The sequence below is a fragment of the Equus quagga genome, chromosome 2, assembly GCF_021613505.1.
Source record: "Equus quagga isolate Etosha38 chromosome 2, UCLA_HA_Equagga_1.0, whole genome shotgun sequence".
NCBI classification, from domain to species: Eukaryota; Metazoa; Chordata; class Mammalia; order Perissodactyla; family Equidae; genus Equus; species Equus quagga.
In genome coordinates this window covers 12536947-12560598 of record NC_060268.1, presented here as the reverse complement: position 1 = coordinate 12560598, position 23652 = coordinate 12536947, and the positions used below count along the sequence as shown (strand labels likewise).

Here is a 23652-nt window from a genome sequence, read left to right as displayed (position 1 = left end):
GAGCTCTCTGGCTTTTGGCTAACAACATGTCCAGATCTAAAGGCATTACAGAAAGAATGTCAATTTGCTCTAGAAGCAATTATACATACAGTCTAGCAAAAGGCCAATTTTACTATGCAAGGACCACACATACTGTATGTTTGTTATATTACTTGATATCAAAGCAGAAACATCAAATTCTTCCTAAAACACACATGAAATGAAGAGCCCGGCTAAGGAACTCCCACATCCAATTCAGAGGTATCTGTTACAGCTTACAGAACTTGGCAATGCTGACACTACTGTTTTACTGGAAAAGGACACTTTTATTAACTCTAAAATACACTATGATGTCTTTAACTTTATATAAATTTTGAAAAAAGGAACATGATTTTGATCCCAGCTGTCGTAAATGCAGGTATATTATCAATGTATAGCACTTAGGTATCACATCTCCAGAGTAATAGCAAGAATTTGTTGATCCTATGTCACTAGGCAACCTCAAAATATTTAATCAGACATCGTGATCATCATCACAAGTTTAGAGGGGGTGGTCTATAGCAAGAATTACCATCTCTGTTTCATTTTGCATCATTACGATGTCGCTGAGATGACTTTCATTCATTTGTTCAGCATGCATTTACTGTGTATCTCTACTCGGAGCCAAACCCAGTATTGGGAATACAGAGCTAAAAGCAACGTGGCCCTTAGGAAAATATACTCTTGGGGTGGGAGAGAGGAGACGGACAGAAAATGAGCACAGTAACTCAGGGTGCTGCATGCTATATTTTTTGTTTGTTTGTTTGTTTGGTTTTTTTGGAGGAAGATTAGCCCTCAGCTAACTACTGCCAGTCCTCCTCTTTTTGCTGAGGAAGCCTGGCTCTGAGCTAACATCCGTGCCCATCTTCCTCTAGTTTATACGTGGGACGCCTACCACAGCATGGCTGCCAAGCAGTGCCATGTCCGCACCCGGGATCCGAACCGGCAAACCCCGGGCCGCCGAGAAGCGGAACGTGCGAACTTAACCGCTGCGCCACCGGGCCGGCCCCTGCATGCTATATTTTATATAGCACACGTATGTAAAGAAAGAAAGACTGGGAAAGAAAGCACGTGGTAGAGAAAAGATGGTCAGGGAGGGTGAAAGTTGAGGGCACCCTGGAATGAAGATGGGTAGTTTCTTGGGTGGAATAGGAGGTTGAGTCCTCCAGGAATAGGGACTAGCATGCAAAGCCATGAGGGTGTGAGAGATCAGCAAACTGCAAACATTTGCTATTCCTAGAGCAGATGTGTGTATGGGGAATGAGCCTGGAGAAGAAGAGAGGGCCATGCTGGGAAGGGCTCTGTAAACCATGATAAGGAGTTTAGACTTTATACTGCAGGGCCTATTTTTACATATTCCCCAAATACTCTAAAGATAAAATAATTAAAACAGTATGATACTGGCATAGATGAATTAATGAAACAGAATAGGAAATGGAGGAACAGAATGGAAAATTTAGATGATGTGTATGCAGAAGTTTGATATATACAAAAGCTAGCATTTCCAATTAGTGAGTAAAGGATGGATTTTTCAACAAGTGGTGTTTGGAAAACTGACTAACCATTTGAAAAAGAAAGTTAATTCCTATATACCACACTGCACATTAAAAAAATTATCAGATGGATTAAAGATTTAAATGTAAAAAGTGCTAGAAGAAAATGTTTATAATCTTGGCGTTAGAGCATGTCTTTCTTTTTTAATGTGACATCAAGGGTAGATATCAAAAGGGAAAAGATAGACATAATCATCAAATCACAATCTTCAAAAATCATAAAATTCTGAAGGTTGCAAGACAAATGACAAGTTAGGAAAAATATTTGCAACCTATGTAATAGTCAAAGGATTAATACCTATAATACATACTGAGCTCCTACAAATCAATAAAAAAAAATCTAAGAGAAATGGGCAATGCACACAAATAAGGAATTCATAAAAGAAATGACACAATGATATAAAAGCATGCTCAATGCCAGTTACAATCAAAGGCATACTATTAAGACAGTTTTACTTTTCAATTATGAGATTATAAACAGCAGATGCATGTGAGTGACAGATATACCAAATAATGCTTGATAAGGCTCAGTGTTTGAAAAGGTGTGGAGAAAGGAGAACTCTCACATACTAAGGCATAAAATTGGTACATACTTTTTGGAAGATAATTTGGCAACATCTATGATTTAAAATGTACATATCATTTGATCCTGTAAGTACAAACCTAGGAGCTTATTTTATAGAAATATATATATATACGCACACAATGCAAAAATAGTACAAGAATATTTATTGCTCTGTTGTTTATTATAGTGAAAATCTGGAAACAACCTAATGGTCCATCAAAAGGATTAATTTAATAAATTGCAGCATGTAGGGAAAAAAATACTATGCTGTTGTTAAAAAGACTATACTGCCATGGAAAGATATCAATGATATATTTTAAGTGAAATAAACAGTTAGCAGAATAGTATCCAGAGTATAATCTGCTAACAGAGGTAGTGATCCACAGAGGTTAGGAACACGGGCTTTGGGGTCAAGCAGCCCTGAATTTGAGTCCCAGCTCCACTACTTATCAGATATGTGAGAGTTACTAACTTTTCTGAGTCTTGGTTTCTTCATCTGTCCAACTGGAATGGAGCCTAATAATACCTGCCTTGCAGTTATGAGATTTCCCAGTACACAGTAGAGGCTAAATATGTACTAGTTACTATTATTACTGTTACCAGTTTTGAATAATTATTATTTTCAACCAATTCTTTTATGAAAATCGCTTCCAAAAGCAAATCGAAACCTTTGGAAAATTATGCTGGAGAGAGTCTAATTGAATCTATATGTCACAGACAATTTTATCTATGTAACCGAAATATTCTATTCCTTTGATCATCTAATACCTGGGATAATGAATTTGACGCATCAATTTTTGACATAGATCTGTTTTGATTGAATATTCATAAACCACTATACAAACAAGGAACACATTTGGGCATTATAAAAGCATCAAAATAAAGAACTATTATATTCAGATAGCCTCAGTTATGAAAACTTTAAGAAGTCTTAGTGGCACAAATTATACATTGTCCTGTAGTCATTAAACTGATTATTAATATCCTTCTTGTGGTAGTTTCCATTGTATACATATTTAGTTTTTAATCATACTATAGGAAAAAACACAAAAAAGTAGAACGGCACCTTTTTAAGTATTTTTTCCCTAATAAGACTAGGAAAATAAGCCATTCAAAATGAGAAAACATGTTATGTAGAAATACATTAAAATGTCTATATCAACACAGAGTCTATATTTGAAGAAACATACATACCCTTCTGTTCGGAAAATCACCCGAAAGCTGTCCCCTAGGCTTTTATAACTGTTTGGATCAGTTGCACATCTCTGAATCTGGAACCTAGAAACAAAATCAAACAAACAAAAAAATCCCAGTTAAGGATTTTGCCAAATGGCTTTTCTCATTTTTCAAAGTCTTAGGAAACTCAGCCTTTTCAGATTAATCTGAAATATTCTTGTACTTGCTAAAGATTTTATTGATTTGTTTGCCTTCTATAACCTTTACCTTCTTTCGTAGCCTTTAAAATTACGATATTTCTTTGTACTTTAATAGAAACTGTAGAAAGAGGTTTTTTCATCTGTTTCTTAGCCAGGCAGATGCACCCTGAGGCATTTATGCTTTTTTCTTTTGTGAAAAGCATACACAGATGTCATAGATTGTTTTAATGTATAATTCAGAAATCTGAAGATGCATATGAAAGAAATATGTAGCTCTATTTCTTATCTTAATTAGTGCTTCTTGATGGTAATTTAATACAAAGGTTAACGATACAGCAGCTGATATGGCCTAACTTTGATCCTGATTGTGGATTTGGGATTCGCTCTGGCAGACAAGAGCCTGTGCTGTATTAGCTGTACGGTTTACCATCGCTGCTTCGAGATGGAACAGAGTCTGTCATTAGGGGTAGTTCAGGCTACCTGGATCTTCAAAGAAGCACAGTGCTTTGCATATAGTTGGTTCTCAATAAAAATGTGTCCCATTTTAGAGAGCTAAATTCTTTTTGGGCATCTCAGAACTCTAACCTTCAAAATGTGGGCGTTTCCAGTATGAGAGTCTGAACTTTTTATTTTGTATTTTGCCCTGAGGTTTGTTTCTAGAGATTTATGACCGGCACTCTCATTTCCCCGCTGTTCTCCATTTTCTGGTTTCTTTAGCCTGCCTACTCCTTGTGTTTAACTTCCTTGTCCTAATTCTGAGTTAAGGCCCTTCTCTCTTCTGCTCTTCCCCCCACAATTTTACCAAGGATTTTTTAAAAGAACTTTTCAAAAGCACCTCTAATACGGTGTACTTTAAGATGCTTTTCTCAGATTGTTGGATTTATGATAGGAACACAATTTCTACCTCTAAGAATGATATATTTTATAGTTCTAGGTCCTAGGGAGTTATGCTGGAAACTAACACATATATCACAGAAAAGAGTGAATATTTTGCTTTGACTGAAGCAGTTGGGAATATGAACAGAATGAGCATATGATAAGACTGGAAAGTGAGGCTGGATTACATTTGATTTTGTAAAGAGGAAAGTTGCCGAGGGTGACTGTGCAGGACAGTATCTGCTCTAAGATGAGGGAGTTGAGCCTTCCAGCAGAGTGCCTGGCATGGACAAATCTCTAAAAAGATATTTCTTGCCTGACTGGGTGGCTTAGAATGGGAGTAGGGAGGGCAGAGCAACCACGAGGGTAATCGATAGTCTGGGTGAAGAACATAACGCAGAATATGAATGAAGGCAACGGAAATGGAATGAAGGAGTGAGCTTCTTGGATGGTCCTTTTTCTCTTTAAATAACTTTTTTATGATACTTTCAACACGACTCCCTCTTGATCCTCTTCAACCCAGCAAGTAATATTCCACAGTTCCAGATCTACTAATGCCAAAGTTTAAAATGTCCTAAATATTCATCTTCATAATGGTTTTGCTTGTCAAACTCACACCTTACTTAGCAGGATCATTTTTAGAAGGTGAGCTTCTGGACAAGAACTATATGTCTTACATTTAAATTGCCTGGAGCCTATCAGAAGATCACGGACCAGTAGAGTTAGCTGATTTAAACTGCTCTGGATCCAGAGGTGCACTTGGTCTGTGTCTAACTACTGGCCCAGAGACTCAGTAAGCGGTTTATAGAGAATCAAGAATGAGATTTGATGGTCAGGTAGACAGACCATGTTCGGTGTTTCAGGACTACTGCATGTAGATGAAATAACTGGGTACCCTGGATACAAATGAATCAATACTAAACACAAAATCATACAATGGGAGAAGTATATGGAGGTCTATACAACAAACAGCTCTGGAACATAGCGATTTCCAAACTATGACTTTGATTCCAGTGGAAGAAAGAAATTTCCATCTCTGCATTTGCATATTTGCAACCTATATTTATTGCTGAGTATGAAACATTTTCTTATGTCTAGTTAGGAAATCCAAGACTCTTCAATGGTTCAGAAAAAAATTATTTATTTATTTATTTACTTATTTTTTTTGAGGAAGATCAGCCCTGAGCTAACATCTGCTGCCAATCCTCCTCTTTTTGCTGAGGAAGACTGGCCCTGAGCTAACATCCGTGCCCATCTTCCTCTACTTTATATGTGGGACGCCTACCACAGCATGGCTTACCAAGCGGTGCTATGTCCGCACACAGGATCGGAACCAGTGAACCCCTGGGCCGCCAAAGCGGAATGTGCGCACTTAACCGCTGCGCCACTGGGCTGGCCCCATTTCAGAAAATTTTTAAGAAAATTATTTAAAACAGTTTTATCTATTATAAAAGTATTACATGCTCATAGATTTTTTTCATAATATCTGTGATAATTTTCATTAAGTTCATTTCCTCCATCAAATTCCTTTCTAGATGTTTTCTCCCCAATTACCAAGTATTTTAAAAATTTTTGCCAGAAGAAATAAGATGCTACAAGTTTTACAAAAACACAGGGCATTATCTCCACTCTCAAGAAGCACAATAAATAAAGAAATGAGAAAAAATAATTAACAATACAAGAAAAAATATCCAAAATGTCAAGCAGCTTCGGTACCAAGTGGCCCAGGTGTTCATTGGCGGAGCAATTACTGCTTTCTGCGGGGGTCCGCAAGGATTTCAGGAAGGAGAAGGGATTTAGCTGGTTCTCACAGGATTCAGAGAGGCAAAAAAAGTCAGCTAGAAGGAAGCATTCTAGGTGGGAAAATGAGAGAAACAAAGGCCATGAGGGAAGGTCGTCATTTCAAGAGAAGCCAGGGAAAAGATCCCCATCATAGCAACCTGTTTGGCTTTTCCCTCGCGACAGATGCTCTGGCACTCGGCTGGCAGCATGCAGCTGCTCAGGGTGGGCGCGGGCCTGAGCAGGTTAGAGGACAGTATTTGCGTGATAAAGTCAAAGCCTAATATAGACATTTGACTTTTTTCTGCTCCTCAGCTGAATATCTAGAAAATCCCAATGTTTAGAAAACCGACCTTAGCCCCTCTGTTACTGCTGGGGTTAGAGACGTCACCTTTGTCTATAACGTCTGCATGCTCCGGCAACACCCAGGCGGGTCTTCCGTCAGCTTATGCAAAGATGAATACAGAGTACAGCCATTTCACACTTAACTAGTTATCTAATCTGGCTATTGGAAGTCTAGGCACTTTACTCACTTGTTGCAATTTCTTTCTTTTTTCAGAATCTAACAGATAATATTTCTAATCTGCTATTCATTCAGTTAATAAGAGTTCTTGAACACTTACTGTGTATTAGGTACTCCACTATTTGGGGGCTTACAAAGAAATAAGACATAATCCTGCCCTTTAGAAGCTTGTAGTAAGGTGAAGGAGGTGCACAAATAGATGATTACCGTATGCAAGTAATAATGTTTAGGTATAGTGCTTGGGAGTATCAGATGTCAGCCAGCCAGTTTTACTGGCACTGAAGGAGCACCAGTGTCACTCTCATTGGAGATGATCTCCTATTTACGGGTGGACTGTGACTGATAGAAAATAGTACTATGCAGAGATATTGGAGGGAAGAGAGAAAACGGGAAGGATATCTTTGGGCTAAATATCCGTGATTAAACTTTACCCACACACTTTAGAACGGGCAAAAAGGACAGTCAGTGGAATTCTCGAGGAGTGTTCCATTTAGAAGCTGACTGTCTGATGAGCGACGCTGTGTTAATTACAAACAGGCGCAGCAACATCAAAATGACATTACATGAGGAGAGTCTAGAAGCTGTTTTGTACAGGGATGGCAAAGGATAGGCATGCTTGGTAAAGCCTCCCCACCTTTCCTTACTCTGCTAAAGTGGCCGGAGGCCCCAAGAGAGAGGCTAAGGCAGGTACAGTTGTCTCTTCTACTGCGCATCTCACATCTGGCGTGTCCACACTTTGCAGAGAAAGTACATGCAGCATTCAGTTCCAATACACACGACTTATTCTGATCACAGAGTTATCAGCTCTTCTAAGGAATCTGTTTCAAGTCAATATAATTATAGTGCACTTTGGTCAATCATGTAAAACAGCAATTTCCTTTTTCCTCTCCACTACATTTCAGCAACTTAAAAGGTTTCTCTCTTGGATTGAATCTTTACGTCGGCATTTTCCAAGCAGCATTCTGTGCTAGCAAATGCTCTCTATGCTCGAGGAGACAATTTTCCAGTTACGTAACACAACTTTTTGTAAAATTACAAAGGCAAAGCCATACTACTCCTGATTGTATTTAGAAGAAAAGGTTGGACCTTTCCCTTGTTGTAATAAAGCAGCTTAGACACATCTGGAATCTCCATCTGAGTAACCTCTTTTATTAGAATGGAACTTGCTGCCAAACTGGCAAATTGGACAATGGGGTAACAATTGAGAACTATCCAGTGCCTGACATCTAGTCAGAGTGAAACATAAGGGGGTGAGTGTGGCTCAAACCTTACGTTCCATTGCCCAGGAGCCAGCAATCCCCTCTGCCATGGTGCCCGGGAACATAGGACTGCACACGCCTACAAGTGGGAAGGAAGAGCCCTACCACCTGCCTCAGGTCGACATGAAGCGAGACACTATGGTAACCAGTAGGGCCAGAAGGGCTGCTCAGAGTTCACAAACAAATGCACAAGCATATTTTTGAAAGCCAAAGAATGTTCTCACTCACTAAAATATTTTTCTCTGAACTCGTCAAGAACCAAGACTGAAGCTTTTCCCACTGACCTGATTGTGTGCCAAGTCAGTGACACTAAATTTTAAATTAGTCTGTTGTTGATTCTCAGCACAATTAGGCCACTTAAGACATTCAGCTTGTCTGCGCCCCTCTTAAGATACGGCCTGGAGGAGGATACGTCTATAAGAAACAAAATGGCTTTGCTGCCTTAAAAGCTGGCAGATGAAGTTGTTTGAGACTTCCCAAACCTCAAATTCATGCAGTTCTTTTATCTCCAAAGTAATTTTACTTCTATCATCTTCTTAAAAATTACTGATAGCTGATAGAGTCTATTCTGGGGAGTGGAAGCTTCGGGACATACACACATACACAGATACATCTATATATGTGTGCATATGTATATACAACTTATATACTTATATGAAGGGCAGCAAGTGAGTTGCAAAGAATCAGATTGGGGTAGGTGATGAGATTTGTCCTGAAGCTATATTTGCATAGCACACACTCTGTTTGTTGGTTAGATCACGTGATTATTGGTGGTGCTTTAGGGTAGGGTAGGGAACTGATGGAGATTTGGGAGGGGAGGCAAAAGCCATTCCAAGCCATCCCTTTGGCTCTGCCACTAAAGCTAAGTGAAGCAGTGAGATAGGTGGAGTTGATTTCTAGCATCATGTCCAGATCATTTTCCAGTTCAATAGTATTCTTGTGTTCTCTCTTCCCTTCCTCTATTCAACCTTGCTCTCAGAAAAGTATTCACATCAATTATTTACCCTTATTATGGCTTTTAATTTGATATGCTGTCTCTCAGAACTTGTCCCCGTTAAAGGGATATCAGCTACCAAGGAGGACGAAGGAAGGTTTAGGTTGGTTTCAAGTGGGGATGCACGGTACCTTTACCGCCAAAGACAGCCCTATGTGGTACCTTTTTTCCTGAGTGGAGTTTATGCTACCATAATGCACTAGATGACAAAAATTACACCTTTGTGTTAAAGGAGGGGAGGCACATTGGGGAATTGAGATACAGACTAGGAGCCACCAGTTACGATTCCAGTGTGGCCCCAATAAATAGTATAACCTGGGAAGATTCGTCCTTTATTCCCACTTTACCTTTCTCCTCAGCAGTAAAATGGGACAGTAGACATTAGACACTTTGATTTTGACGGGACAGCAACACACAGGCTTAATATTTGAGTTTGTTAGCCGTAAGACAGAAGAGACATTTCCTTTTGTTCTGTAAAGCCCCAAATTCTGTATTTTATAAGAGTGGGAGACTGCTAATAAAAACTGTACTCTGACAGTAAGTGGTGATGAACTGAATGAAACTCCCCGCAGAGATCTTTGTAAATGTGCTATGAACAAAGATTATTAGTAATTACCAGAATGTTACACGTGCTCCTTAATAAACACTTGAGAAGCCCACTAATGAATCAGAGATTAACAGACTAAAGGTTAGCAATTACAGAACACATTAAAAGGATAACTGTAGGAAGATTAAATAAAGATTTTAATTCACTGTAATTAGCCTATCTTACTGAAATAAGATGTTGCTCCTACAGAGTATGTTTGCTTTCTTACTGGTTGGTTGAGCACGATAAAGTCAGACTGAGCATGCAAAGACACGTCTGAGGCTTCGAAATTTAGGCGTACACACCCACCTTATAAACTTTGGGAAAAGGCCCTAGAAGTCACATCGTTAGAAAAATTCCCACCGTGTATATTTGTTTCCTGTACTCTGAAAAGTCACCTTCCACTGAGGTTGCCCCAAGAGAAGAAATACCCTCTTCGCATGCAAAGCTAATCCCTGAACTGAGGGGGAATGGGGCCTCTGCACGTGTCAACCCACAGACAGACCACATCAGATGGTGGGGAGATGAGGCTGTTGATTTAGGAGAAGATTCTGACAGTTTTCTTTAGCAAGTGCTGGGGAGAAAGATTTCCTTCTAAAATTTCTCTGTGTCCATAGCTTTATTGTTCCAGTTTGAAGTACCTGGTGATTGTGAATGCTAACTTTTTGAAAAAAGTAAGGCTGTGGGTATTTTGTTTTACTTCAGATTGAGTAGAACAGCTATCCACATGACATTGCCTCAGCCATGGTGAGCACAGGAGCCCTCTGATCACGTCGGAAGGGGGTGGTTTACAATTCTAGACACAGATTTCTGTCTCAACATTTCCTCAATCCCCATCTGCACTAGGGGCAAGGTTAAGAGCTCTGGGGACCCAAAGACGAATGAACCACAGATCTTGCCCTCTAGAGCGGAACAAAGACATGGGGGTCAGGGAGATGTTCATAATTAATTATAAAATAAGGCCGAATACAAGCGTTAAGTAGAGACTCTAGGAACTTGGCTCATCTGTGATTTCAGCATTGCCTTTGCTTGCTGGGTTCACAGACTGGGCCTGGCATCAATTAACACCCTGAAATAATGCTAACAAATCCGCAAGGGGCATGAGGCTGGCTCTGCCGGAGCAGCGATCACTGACAGAAATTCAAAAGCTGTACTTGCACATATTTGGCTGCTTATCAAATTATTCTAAAAATTCAGGGAAAAGAACGATACTTTTCCTGATTGTTGCCCAGTCATTTCCCTAGGAGAATCTCTTTATAACAGAAATAGAAACCTATACCTGGTAAAAATGAAGATGTCCCTGCCTGTTTAAAGTCTGAATGTCTTTATTAAGTCTACGTGGGCTGGGCTATGCTTCGGCTTAGCTTTTAAGATATTTCAAAGAAGACCAATACATTTCTCTATGTTATTATAAAACAGCTTATAATTTGAAGAAATATGTAACCTGGAGTACTCAGTCAGCCTAGATAATTACTACAGATAAGGCAACAACATCTTGGCAAGGCCACAAAAGCACGGGAAATCTTCTGTGCCGTGTAATTTTGAACACGTTTTTGAACAGAGCCTCAAAAATACTATCTCTCTGAAATATCAGATCAACCCAGATAGCCTGATTATACTTTAAGTAATTTCCTGTGATCCTAGACACATCTAATTGCAGTCTCCTTTCACAAGCCAAGGAGATTTAAGGTCTGATATTCTGTGACTGTACATTTTACAATTCACACTTTAACAGTACACTTAAATATCCTACAAATGGTTCATCATTCTGCCAACCACAAATTTTGTTACAAAAACATTTACCTAGGTGTCCCTGATTATCATGATGAACTACGTCTAGTTCCGTACATCTTACACAATTATAAGACATATGGGATTTTCAGTATTTAGAATCTGTGTAAAATTTGACATTGTAAAATGAATCATGATAACAGCATTTACTCTACCAACTGGCACAAGTTCTTCCAGTTGTTTATATTATTTATGGGATAATAACTAAGTATACTGACAACATAATTCTAAAATTTATTTTAATGACAATACGCTAGTTAAGTCAGAGACAAGTGATCGCGAGAGATTACAATCTAAATCTAATAATGTTAAACCACAAGTAATAAAGTAGGCTAATTGACATAGCTGTGTAATTACAGTGCTCCAAGCATAAACTGGTGTCAATTAAACAAAAGCTTGATCAGCATGACTTTCAGTCACTTTGCCTTGTAGAATGCATCTCACATCATAAAACCATGCTGAATATCAGATTATAGTGCTGCCACTCTTTGAATATACATATGTGTGTATGCAGACATACATTTAATTAAACTTCATATTTAATGCCAACAAATGACCTCACACCTAGATGCACCTACCTACATTTTCCCAAGTTCATTGACCTAGGCTGGCCATTACGGGTTTAATTAGCATAAAACCAACTCGTACTTGGGAAATGAGCGAAGGATGGATCACAGATTGGAAATAAAACCCATTATCAATGAAACGAGAGTAGACAGGGCTACATCAACTTCAGCAATCAAATACTAAAATTACCAGAGTCATGACAAGTATCATAGTTTTCCTCTATATCCAAAGTAATTATACTTTTTAAAAATTTGACCTCTCCCTCAAAAAAAAGTTTGCTATGTTCTTCCTCTCCCTGATCCTCCCCAGCTACCTTCTTGGGTCCACCAGTTTTCCCAGTGTTCACCAATTCCACCTACTGCCTGGCGACAGAGAGCCACACGACATCATTCTTACCTGTTGAACCTCGGCTCATTGCTCAGGATGAGATTGAAGTTCTTGGTTTCTGGCCTCCATAAAAGATTTCCAGAACAGGGAATTCAAATGCAGTCAAATTTACCAGAACCCTCTTACCGGCACTGGGAACTGAGCCACTTTACAGGAACTAATTATGCACTAGAGACCATAAGCCAGGGTCCTGGTGAGAGAAAATGTCAGAGATATAGAGTCTCTGGAGAGCTAATATACCACTCCGTTATATTTTAACTGATCAAATGTGCCTATTTTATGGTTTATTTAGTACTGATAAGGAAGGGTGCTGTTCTGTAATGTCAAAAGAAGAAAGATTAAAAGAGAAGGTGGTTTCCTTCCATTCATAAGCACAAATGCTTATGCTAGAAAGACATTTGGGGAACAGAGATAGTCAACTTGGCTAATAAGGAAGAAAACATACTCATGCTTATCACAGTTGAGGAAATATTCAAGGGGAGTTTTTATTTTTACATCAAGATTGACCTCATGTGTTACCAAGATTTGGATCAGTTGTTATCAGTTCCAAATGGGGACACAGCTTTCAAAAGCATTTCATAAGTGGACAGGACCCCAAAATGACCATTAAATGGTAACTGTACTGCTTACTTATAAATCACTTCTAACTTTGAGAGCACCTTTACAGATATGATCTCATCTCAGGGGGCCCCTTAGTTTCACAGTTCCTTATATGTGTAGGGTTAAAAAATCACTTGAAAAAGGAAAAGTATCATCTTGGAGCTAAAAAGCATCAGACTAGATGGAATAAGTTTCCCCGACGTCTCTCAGGTGTACAGTAAATTCATGTCTCAAGTTCAGTGAAGGACCAGTAAAACTGCTTCTCTGAACCCAAGCTTTTTCATTTGTTAAAAAAGGAATAATGTTACTTGCACATCACCCAACTGCCTTTGAGGTTTACCTCTGGAACTCTAAAGAAATATCCTTGAATTAACTGTGCTGTGGAGAGCTGGGCTTCAGAGACACATCAATTGTGTTAATTTAAGTTGATTCCTCACTGGCAGGAGTATACACTGTGGATGGAGAGAGATCTCTTCATGGGGAAGTGGGGGAGACATCTCTGTAGAAGAGTTTAGAGGCAGTCCTATTTGAAGAGCAAAAGACATCATGCGATTCCTTTCAGCTCTCTCATTGTAGACAATTGAATTGATACATTCTGGACCAAAAAGCTTCTCTATCTTTCTATATTTATCTAGCATCTATTCTATGACATTCATTTATTTCCAGGTGTTTATGTGCCTACTATGTGCCTAGGGAATATCGTCAAGTCCAATATCAACTAATGAGCTCTGTAACTTCTCTCTCTCTCTCTCTCTCTCTCTCCTTCCCTCCCTCTGTCTCTCTCAACTAGATGCTTTTAATAGTGAATATTCCATTAAGTCATGAACTGATGCTCTAGAGATCCCTAGTGAAAGGGTGCAGTTTCATTGTTATCAACAAATAATATGCTAAAAATAAATAAAAATCACTTCGAACACCGGCAAGAGAAGAAATGCATGAATTACTCCCACCCAGAAGGCCTGACTTGTCCACAGAACTTGTACAGGAAACTGTGCTTCGCTAATAAACCAAATGCTTCATAAAAGACAACTCATATTTTTGGCAGAATTATAAGTGGGTACTTTGGCGGGTAGCAAAGCACAAGACAGTTCAAGTCATTTAATTTTATAAAATGCTGATCTTATTCCAACTGGCAGCTTTTACATAAATGTCACTTTGCATTTTAAAACAATTATCTTTAAAAAAAATAACTCTCCGTTCTACAAATTGAGATCCAGATAATTGGATATCTTGGTTAATCGAAGTATCCTTGGTTAATTTTAAAGACTAATCATAAGACATTCATTTAAAATGAGACCCAAGTGAGAAACCCACAGTGAATACATAAGAGTTAAACCTACAGTGAATACATAAAAAAATGTCCTGAAACAGTGAAATTTACAGAGAATCCAAGCCAACTTACATTTATTGAGTGCTTACTCTGTACTGGGCACTTAGGTTTTAGACTCTGCTTCACTAAGATAGCGACCCTCTTACAGAAGTTGGCATTCTAATAGGAGACAAGATGTAGCATTAAAACATTAATAACAGGCAGGTCTTCCCAGATTTGTCATATTCTTGCTTGCCTCCTTAAACAGTACCCAGGGAAGGCAACACAGCGTTTTCATAGTGCCTGGGGTTGGTGGGGAACTTCTGCATGGGAATTGCCTTCCTGTGCTGTTCCACAATGATCTCCTCAGGCCTCACAAGGCTTGGGCAAGCCAGTCCCTACACTAATGGACTCACACTGCTTTTCTAGCGCTCAGTTTTCCTTGTATGGTTTGTTCTATCCCTTATTGCCAGGCAATGAGCTATCATTATTGCACATCAGTGTGTCTGCCTCTAAGCCACTCTCCCTGCTCCCCTCTCCTCCTCCCACTCTTTCTCCCCTGCATTCTTCCTATGACCTTTAATTCACCACTTAAAACCAGCAATGAACTAAGGACCAGATAACCCAGCTTGGTCATGGCTGTTAGTGAGGGCCTCAGGGGCCATACTATGAGTCAGGTCCACGAACATCAGTGTCCAGCCTTTGCAACATTGACTTTGGCCGTCCAGAGATCATTTTCGCATGTGTTTTGTTTCTCAGTTCTGTGCCAGAGTTGAGGTTCTGAGATAAGTGGCCTCTGGCTGAGTTGGAACTTTCCCTGAGAATGCACTGTCCTGAGAGGAGGGAAGGGGCAGACAGCCGCCATTTTCCTCTCGTGTTCTCCCCTAGGCGCTGTGGTCAGGCTCAGGTAGGACACCTCTGATGGGTGCAGTCTTTCCTCCTGGTGGGAGGATGGTCCTGCTGCCATGCGCTCCTATTCCTTCAGACGTCCTCTCTGAAGGCTTAACAAAGAGTTCCTGTCACTCCAGGAAGCCAAACAAGAGCTAATTTGTACTTTGTGATGAGGATGATGATGAGGACACAGAGCACAGCGACACCAGACATAACAACTCCTTCATTCTGTCCCCCTGTCTGTTTTTTGGATTCTGTTTCAGTTTGTTTCTTCAAATAAAATACCCTTCCATGTTTTTTTTTTTGTGTTTGTTTTCCACGTCTGCATTATGGACTATGTGGTAAGGGTCTGTTATTTAGATCCTCATAAATGCATGTTTAGTTTGAAAATTTGAGAAAAATATGAAAACGCCTTTTGAAAAACTTATATATTTTCAGAATTCTGACCAAATCACTGTGGTTTTCTCTCAGCTCTGGTGGTATTGCACTATCCCTTTTGGGGGAAAAAAGAGAAAGAGAGAGAACCACTGCAAAGGATTCTACTTCTCAGTACAAATACTTTTGGAACTGCTAAGCCCGCTCTTACTCATGTGTGTTAGGTCAAATTCTGGCAGAAATCATGGGACAGCTGCAATTCCATGCTTTGAAATATCTCTTTAAAAAAGACTTGATATAATTTATAGAATAGTTGGCAGGTATTCTCTTATTTTTTTTTCATTCCCTTGAATGTAGACAACTTTTGGAATAAAGGAAGGGGAGAAATGTATGTTTTCAATGGTGAAGCAGTATATTCACAACTTTAAATATGTGATGCCAAGAAAACTTTCTGCAATGAAGACTGGTTCAAATATAAATATATATTTTTAGTAATATTACTTGTTTCAGTTTGAGTTTCAGTTAGTTATCAAGAGAATTAAAAAGTTGTACAATTTCTGAAAGTTTTTATGACTTGAGAAAAATTTTACCACCAGTAAACAAGTATACAATTGAAGATACAATACTTTTAGATACAAATAAGATAAAGAAAATTTTCTTAAATATCACAAATGTAAACATTCTAGAAATTTGAAGCATAAATAGGTGACTCTTTTGTTACACTGCAATACCTATCCAAAATTGCATAGCTTCACCTGGGGCTTCGGTTGCTAAAACTGACGTGTCTCAAGGTAACTCACATTGAGGGCCGTGCTTATTCAGATACCATGTGTGACAAGGAGGCGTAATGAGGTTTCCTGGGAACTGGAACCGGGACATGAGAATCCATCAGGGACTGTAGCAGAAGTGATAAGCTGTCCACAGAAACCTCTTGCTCCCTGTTTCATTGCATCAAGTTGATGCTGGATGGTACCAACATGACCAGATAGTGAATATATCCCCAGCCCCTCTACACATCCAGGTGTAGGTAATGTGGCTAGTTATTTTCAATGTAATCTAAGTGAAGTGATGCATGTCAATTCCAGGCTGAGACTTCTAAGATGTGAGTGGGGCTTCTTCATTCCCTCTCTTGTTTCACTTGCAAGATGTACTTTGCGAAAGATGTCTTACATCAAGATTAGCTACATCTGACATCAAATCTGCATACCAGCAAGAAGGAGGCAGTGGACTCTAAAGCTCAAGTGGGTGAAGAGCCACAAGATGGTAGGAGCCTGGATCCCTAGATCACACAGTGGGGAAAATCTCCTGCCATCTAGTAACACTCACATTGGTCTATTATATTAGTCTACTTTATTGGCATAAACCAATGAAATTTAGGGGTTTTATTTGTTACTGCAGCTAGATTAGCTTTGACTGATCCAAGATCAACATTATACTGTGTCTCTGCCTCTCTCCATGTCCTCTCTGTAGATCAGTTCCTTTTGGTTACTCATGCTTCCTGTTCCTCCACATCACTGACTTTGACAGAACAACCCCAGCCTTGGTGTAATATGACACAAACTTAGTACCCTCTGAGCCCACCCTGGTGGTCTAGTGGTTAAGATTCAGGGCTCTCACCACTATGGCCCAGGGTCATTTCTTGGCCGAGGAACCATACCACCTGCCTGTTGGTGCCATACTAGGGCAGCTACATGTTGCTGTGATGCTGAAAGCTTTGCCATCACTATTTCATATAGCAGCAGGGTCACCCATGGTGGACAGGGAGTTTCCAGACTGAGACAGACCAGGAGGTAGGAACTGGTCACCCACTTGCAAAACATTGGCTACAAAAACCCTATGAATAGCAGCTGAGCATTGTCTGATACAGCACCAGAAGGCGAGAAGATGGCACACAAAGACCAGGCAGGGTTCCGCTCTGTTGTTCACAGAGTCACTAGGAGTTAGAATCCACTCCATGGCGCTAACAAAGTGCCCACCATCACTTACTCCTTTCTGCCACCACATGTGCCAAATATCTTTCATTTGCTCCCCCAGATCCACTCTTTACCCTTTCTACCCTGTTCACTCCCCTGAGAGGAGTCAAAAGACTCCTATGTTCTCTGCCTTTCAGTTGGATTTGGTCAATGAGAAGCCTTGGCAGGTGACAGGAGGAAGGGAGGAAAATGAGTTTGGGATATTTATTTGTCTCATTCCTTCCTGTGGGGCTTCCTCAGGCTTGTCTCTATCAACAGAAGTTCACTGCTCCTCTCAAGGAGCCCTCTCTTCTTGACTTTCACCTTTCAAGTTTTGGTAACTTTCCCTTCACGAATGCCTTTGAGTTTAGAGGAAGCAACAGCTTTACCTCCTGCTGCTGCTGGCCCCAGGATCCTGACTTTGTCCTTGTGATTTCCTTACACCCTGCCTGTACTTTTGTAACGAACACATTTATAAACCCTCTTCAAATTATCCTACTTTAGGAATGCTATCTGTTTCCTGTTGGTTCTCTCCCTGTAAAATCATATCACAGTTAAAATTCTCTAAGGAGTAGCTATCTACCACTGGCTCACTTAGTCATGTCCAGGGGATGGAGTTATTATGTAAACTTGGCCATCAAGCCCACCCCTTCAGCTGAGCTTTTGAGTGATGACAACTTGCAGAGAAGGAGGAAGTTTGCAGGCACCTCAAAACATGTCTACCAAATAGTGCACCTTCATTTCTTCTGGTGAAAGTTTCCCTTCTTTTCGCTCCTCTTCAGCTACATGATGGCCATCAGCCGCTGGTTCATTTTTCTTTCTTGGTAGATTGTTTCACCCCTGAGACAGCACATTTTTGCTTTTAACAGGATTGTGCACTGTGAATAGTGCATATGCCTAGTACATCATTTAGCATCCAATTCTTTACATTTAAAAATGGAAATGTTCAGAAAAACAAAAAGGGAGAAAAAGTGGAAATAACCACAGAATCATGGTTTTCCATGTTATTTTAGGGGGAACAACATCTTTTTGCCAACCTGGAAGTATCACAGATATGTCATATAGTATTTGCATCCAAAGAACTAATCACAGTGTTCTCTTTCACTTTTTTTCACTATCACTCACGTTCCTTTCACTGTTACTAGTTCCCAGCAAAAGATGCTACATAAGCACCCAACTGAATGAGAAATTATCATAACAGCAAACATCCCACCGCTTCCATTCAGTGTGAAGTGCTTCACACATGGAGGGCCAGGCAGCTTCAGTAAAGTGCCTAACTTAAGGCATTATGAACATTGTTTGTGTGAATATCCAGGTACAGAATCCAAACATTCCATTTTAAGTGTTTATTTTTCTCTAAATATTTTAATCTAGCGTACTAGTAAGTCTTTGGTGATAAGCGTTGTCTCCTTTGTCTTATTTCAGGAAAAAGGGAACCAGCGAGCAGTCACATTCCTCCCCTGGGAGAAGACAAGATGGGAAAAAAAAAATATATTTTCATTCTTCTTAGTTTTAAAGTTTCATGTTTTATATAAGCTGAAAAAAAGGTTAATATTGAAAAATAGTAATTTTTACAAATTAATATATTCTTAAGGAATATTACCATGGCCCTTCAGCGTACATAGGAAAGCTGCCACCTTCCCCTCCTCAATATCCTACATCACCAATGTCATGACTTGGGATATATGCAAAGGCTTCAGTTGACTAGAACTTCTGACAGGTTCAAAGAAGGACATGGTTATCTGGTTTCAAAAGTCACAGATTGAGCAAAGGACCCCCACAAGCCTCTGAGCACACACACATGCATAACTAAAATAATGGGAAATAAGTGTGCTTGGCAATCAGTCCAGCACAAAAGCATTTTATTTATGCTGATTTCTAGTGGATCTGTAGAAAGTGATTTATCTTTGCTTTATCATGTTTCTTCTAAACAATAACTATGTACAAAAAGACCATTAACATAGCACTAGAGCTTTGAGTAAAATCCACAAAGGCTTAAAATTGCACTGTCCAATATGGTAGTCGGTAGTCACATGAGGCTGTTGAACAGTCGAAATGTGCCTAGTGCAACTGAGGGAATGAATTAATTTTATTTTAATTAACTTAGATTTAAATCTAAGAGCTAAAGATGTATAAAATAATTTCCCATTAAACCTAACTTCATCATTTTACTAGGACTACACTTTAATCATTGCATCTCATTACATGTAGTATAGTAAGAATCACAGTTTACTCTGGAAGATGTGGCTAGTGGCAAATTTAAAATACATATGGCCTACATTATGTTTCTACTGGAAATCTCTGGCTTAAAAGCTGAGGTTTAAAGTTAAAATGATACTTTTTTTGCACACAGCTATACCCTAAGTTATGTAGTATTCTCAAAGTTTGTGGGGCAACAATTCTAGTACATAGAGTAGGTACAAAATCTAGGAAAATGTTCTGAATTTCAAATTCAGTTCTCCTCTTCTAAGCTTATAGTTCCTTAGTGCATAGTCCCTCATTACTTCAGTTGTTTAGACAGGTTTTAAACAAAATAAGTTTCCACCACAAGATAATTTTATTAGGTCAGCATTGAAGAGATTAAAGATGAAAATGCCTCCTTGGTGTACCTTGAACAATCTTTTTTGAGATGCATCAACCTTTAGAAGGAAGCCACAGTGCCTACAAGGCTGGCAAAATATTTTCTGAGAAATCCAAAATGGAATCTACTGGATTAAATTCCAAACCAAATTAGGAACATTGAAAAGACTCTTAAATACACAACGTTCTTTTCCTTCAAGCTATTTGAGTTGCAACTGAAGATACTAGTGCAGTGTTTTCCAAGTATAAAATCTGAGAAAGATCAAGACATAGATATGCTCAAGTCATTTCCATGCCTGTGTCTCTGCTAGTTTGATAAAACATTAAATACAACCTTCCAAACATAAGGGATTATCAGTATAGTCTTAAAGGAAATGAAATCCCTCACTGGAAAACAGAAATAAGCAGTGTCTCAGGAGAGTGTGAGGGAGAAGCTGGAGATGTTTGTGAAGAGATAGTGACTTGAAAATCACCACAGTGTAATGAAAATTAAAAAGTGCTTTTGTCTTCCAAATCAGTCTAATGGCTCTATAAAATAATACACACATCTTCATTACAATGAGTCATAACAATGATTTGATATCTTCCACTTCCAATTTTATGCCTCTTTGTTTCTCCTTAGACAGGATAGGAGACAAAAACTGGAAAGTTTGGGTCATATGGATCATGGCAGCACTGCTATGTCTGGAATTTTCTTATAAATATTCTATTGCTTCGAGGCTCCCTGGCCTGGCTAAAACAGCAGGGACAATCTCATTTGCACTTTTATAGCAGTAGAGGGATTTTCAAGAGTTAAAACAATTTTCCATAATATTCTGTATTAACTTAACGGATCTGAAATGTGATTATTACACTTTTTCATGCTTTTCTGCAGGCTGACAATTTGGAAGTAGTTTTAGAAAAACAAAATTATAAACAAATGCCAACAGGAAGGCATTCTTGGATATTCAAAAAAATCTACTTTGCAACAAATTTTTACTGCCCGTTTGCAGCTTTATGCCTTTTTAAGATTATTTTTTTAAAACACTATAAATGGCTGTTTCTATGCTTGTGAAAATTATCACTTCAAAGGAATGTCTTGTGGCACTCTACAATGACCACACAAATCTCAGAAAACAAAGCGGATGCCACCTTTTCTTGTGTGATTAAACAAGAAGCATTTTACCAGAATCTATTTTTACTTCAGTAAAATAAATGTTCATCAGTTACCAGTGTTTGAATAATTTTACTTTGCTTAAAATTAGAAAAAATACTAACTTCACTAAAACGTGAAACTTCCACATAAGTCCATTAAAGTTAACCTTTCAATCTACCCAGAAAGTACATAGCAAACTAGACCAGGCATAAAGATACCAAAAAAGATGAGATACAAGGATGTTTAAAAATCAGAGTCAATGAGAAGAAAATTCAAAGTAAATATACAATACTATTAAAATAAATTTTATATACACTCGCAGAAAGTAAATAAACACTTAGAGGAGATAGGATATACAAATTGAGTTGATGGATTAGAGATAGATGGAGTTAAATGGAGAACACTTATTTGAAGCAGTTAACTTGTGATGTCAGGAAGGATGGTTCTGGGGCAGCGAGCAGAGTGTTTTCGAGGGTGGATGGGAAGCTAAACCAGCACAGAAAAGAGCCTTGTTAGAGAGTTTTAAAAGGAGATAAGTGTACATCAGTAAGGGCTTGTAACCTTTTCCTAAGAACTAAACTTACAATTTTTGAAAGCTTAGGAAGAATGTTCTAGAAGTTTAGAAAAAAGGTACATGGAGACTCAAAAAGAAGTAAGTACCTAAACAATAGGCAGAAATGAGAGTAAATTATCAAAGAGTTGATTTGTATCCACTTAGGAAAGGTCATTGGCTTCCACGAACTTGGCTCTGTGAAAGGAAAATTGTGCCAGACCAATTTAATTTCCTCCCACAGAAGAGTGACAGGCAATGTCAACCAAAAGGAAGCAATAGTGAAAAAGGATGTTAAAATAGGCCAGGCATGAGAGAACCAGAGTCTGGAATGCAAAGTTGATAAGGAGTTTGGCAAGGTAAGAGATCCACGTGATCCACGCAGGTACAGCTGTCATTCTTCCAAAAGTCTACTTTCTCTATGCAAAAATCATTTAAAATTGTGTGAGGTAGATACCAAAGCAGTAGCAGACTTCTAATAAATGTGCGTTTGCTGGATTAAAATAGCAAATCAGATATCTTTCCTAAATTCAGGAGACCCTCGATTTCTTTGAAATATCTAGGAATAAAGAATTCTGCAAATTCAAGTGTGCACTTATCGCCCACTCTTCGGTCTTTTGCACATTGTTCTCACAATCATCTTCCAGAGTGCTATGAGGGAAGGTATGGATTACTTTTGTAATAATGCAGTATATGGAACTACAAGCAACCTAAGAATATGGTAAAAATAAGTCATCATGTTGCATAAAAAGAAAACACAAATTAGCCCAGAGGAATATTAATAGTCTAAACTGCAACTAGATAAACTGCCAGGATCTCTTTATTTTGGGGGGAAAAAAAGACGGAATTTCAATCAGGGAAGGTTTCAGTGATTTTTAAAAATCTTTTACCTTTTCTTAGGATCAGGTTCTGTGATACAGCAGAAATAGAAAGGCTTTGGAGTCAGAGGGACCTGAGTTCAAACTCTGAATATGCCACTTACCCGCTGCACGAACGTGGACAGGAAATTTAAGCCTTTCTGTTTCTTTATCTGGAAAAGTGATGTCTCCCTTGTCATTTGCAGTGGGGATTAAATAAGACAATGTGTGGAAAATGCTTGGTACGTATATTTCTCAGTAAATATTGGCTCCCTTCCACCACTTTTAAATGCTAACCTCCCTTCTCTCTCCGTAACTGCCCATATACCTTAGAAAGAAAGATATACGAAAGGCTAAGAATAAAGCCCTGTCTTGTGAAACAGGAAAAGGGACACAGCCTCGCTTCCTTTTACTCTTAAACCCTCGTTAAAGGTTTCCTGACTCTACAAGGAACCATTCACACTCACTTGGCATTCTCACGTGTTTCCCAGTTTTTCCATGTCAATTGTCAATAAGTTGAACGAAAGAGCCTCCTTGTCAAGCGAGATTCTTTAAAAGAATTCTTTATTCCTACAAAATGCAGCACAAATGTGAGTATGATCACCAACAAATTGTAACCCTATTAATGGTTAAAAAACAGCCATCCCATCACATCAGTTGACAACAGCATCCTTGAACTGGGAAATGAGGCTCTTTGTTCTTATAGATTTGCCCAGTTGTCTCAAGTAAACAAAAATCAATTTCCTTGTATACTCTATAACATCTTGATAACAATTTAGCACCTATGCATAAAGAGTCAGGGATTACAAAATCACTTAGAATGTATTATTCCTAGACTGAGCAGACCTAAGTCTTTGAGGATTAATTTCATGCTGAGGGTTAAATTTCACCTTCACGATAGGCTAACCATTGCCCGGGGCTGCACAGATAATGAACCTGCCAAGGGATTAGCAAGGAAACACTTGTGTTATTATAAAGCGGGTACACTTCCCTTTCTAACCAAGTTCATCCTACATGACATTAACAAATTACTCCCTCTCTCTGCCCACATTTCAATATAATGTGAGCCAGCAAGTGACCCTGAACCAATAGGACACAAGATAAGATCTTCTCAGTGCATGAATGGCTA

At 38.9% G+C, this 23652-nt stretch overlaps 1 protein-coding gene across 2 annotated transcripts in view; it reads right to left on the bottom strand.

Annotated features, from left to right (window-relative positions):
- SLC25A21 (solute carrier family 25 member 21) overlaps positions 1-23652 on the bottom strand; it is a 440909-nt gene that overhangs the window by 121117 nt on the left and 296140 nt on the right. For both annotated transcript variants that reach the window (XM_046655398.1, XM_046655397.1), the window contains one exon: positions 3331-3414. In XM_046655398.1, the coding sequence (XP_046511354.1) occupies positions 3331-3414 (84 nt within the window). The remainder of the gene's footprint in view (positions 1-3330; positions 3415-23652) is intronic.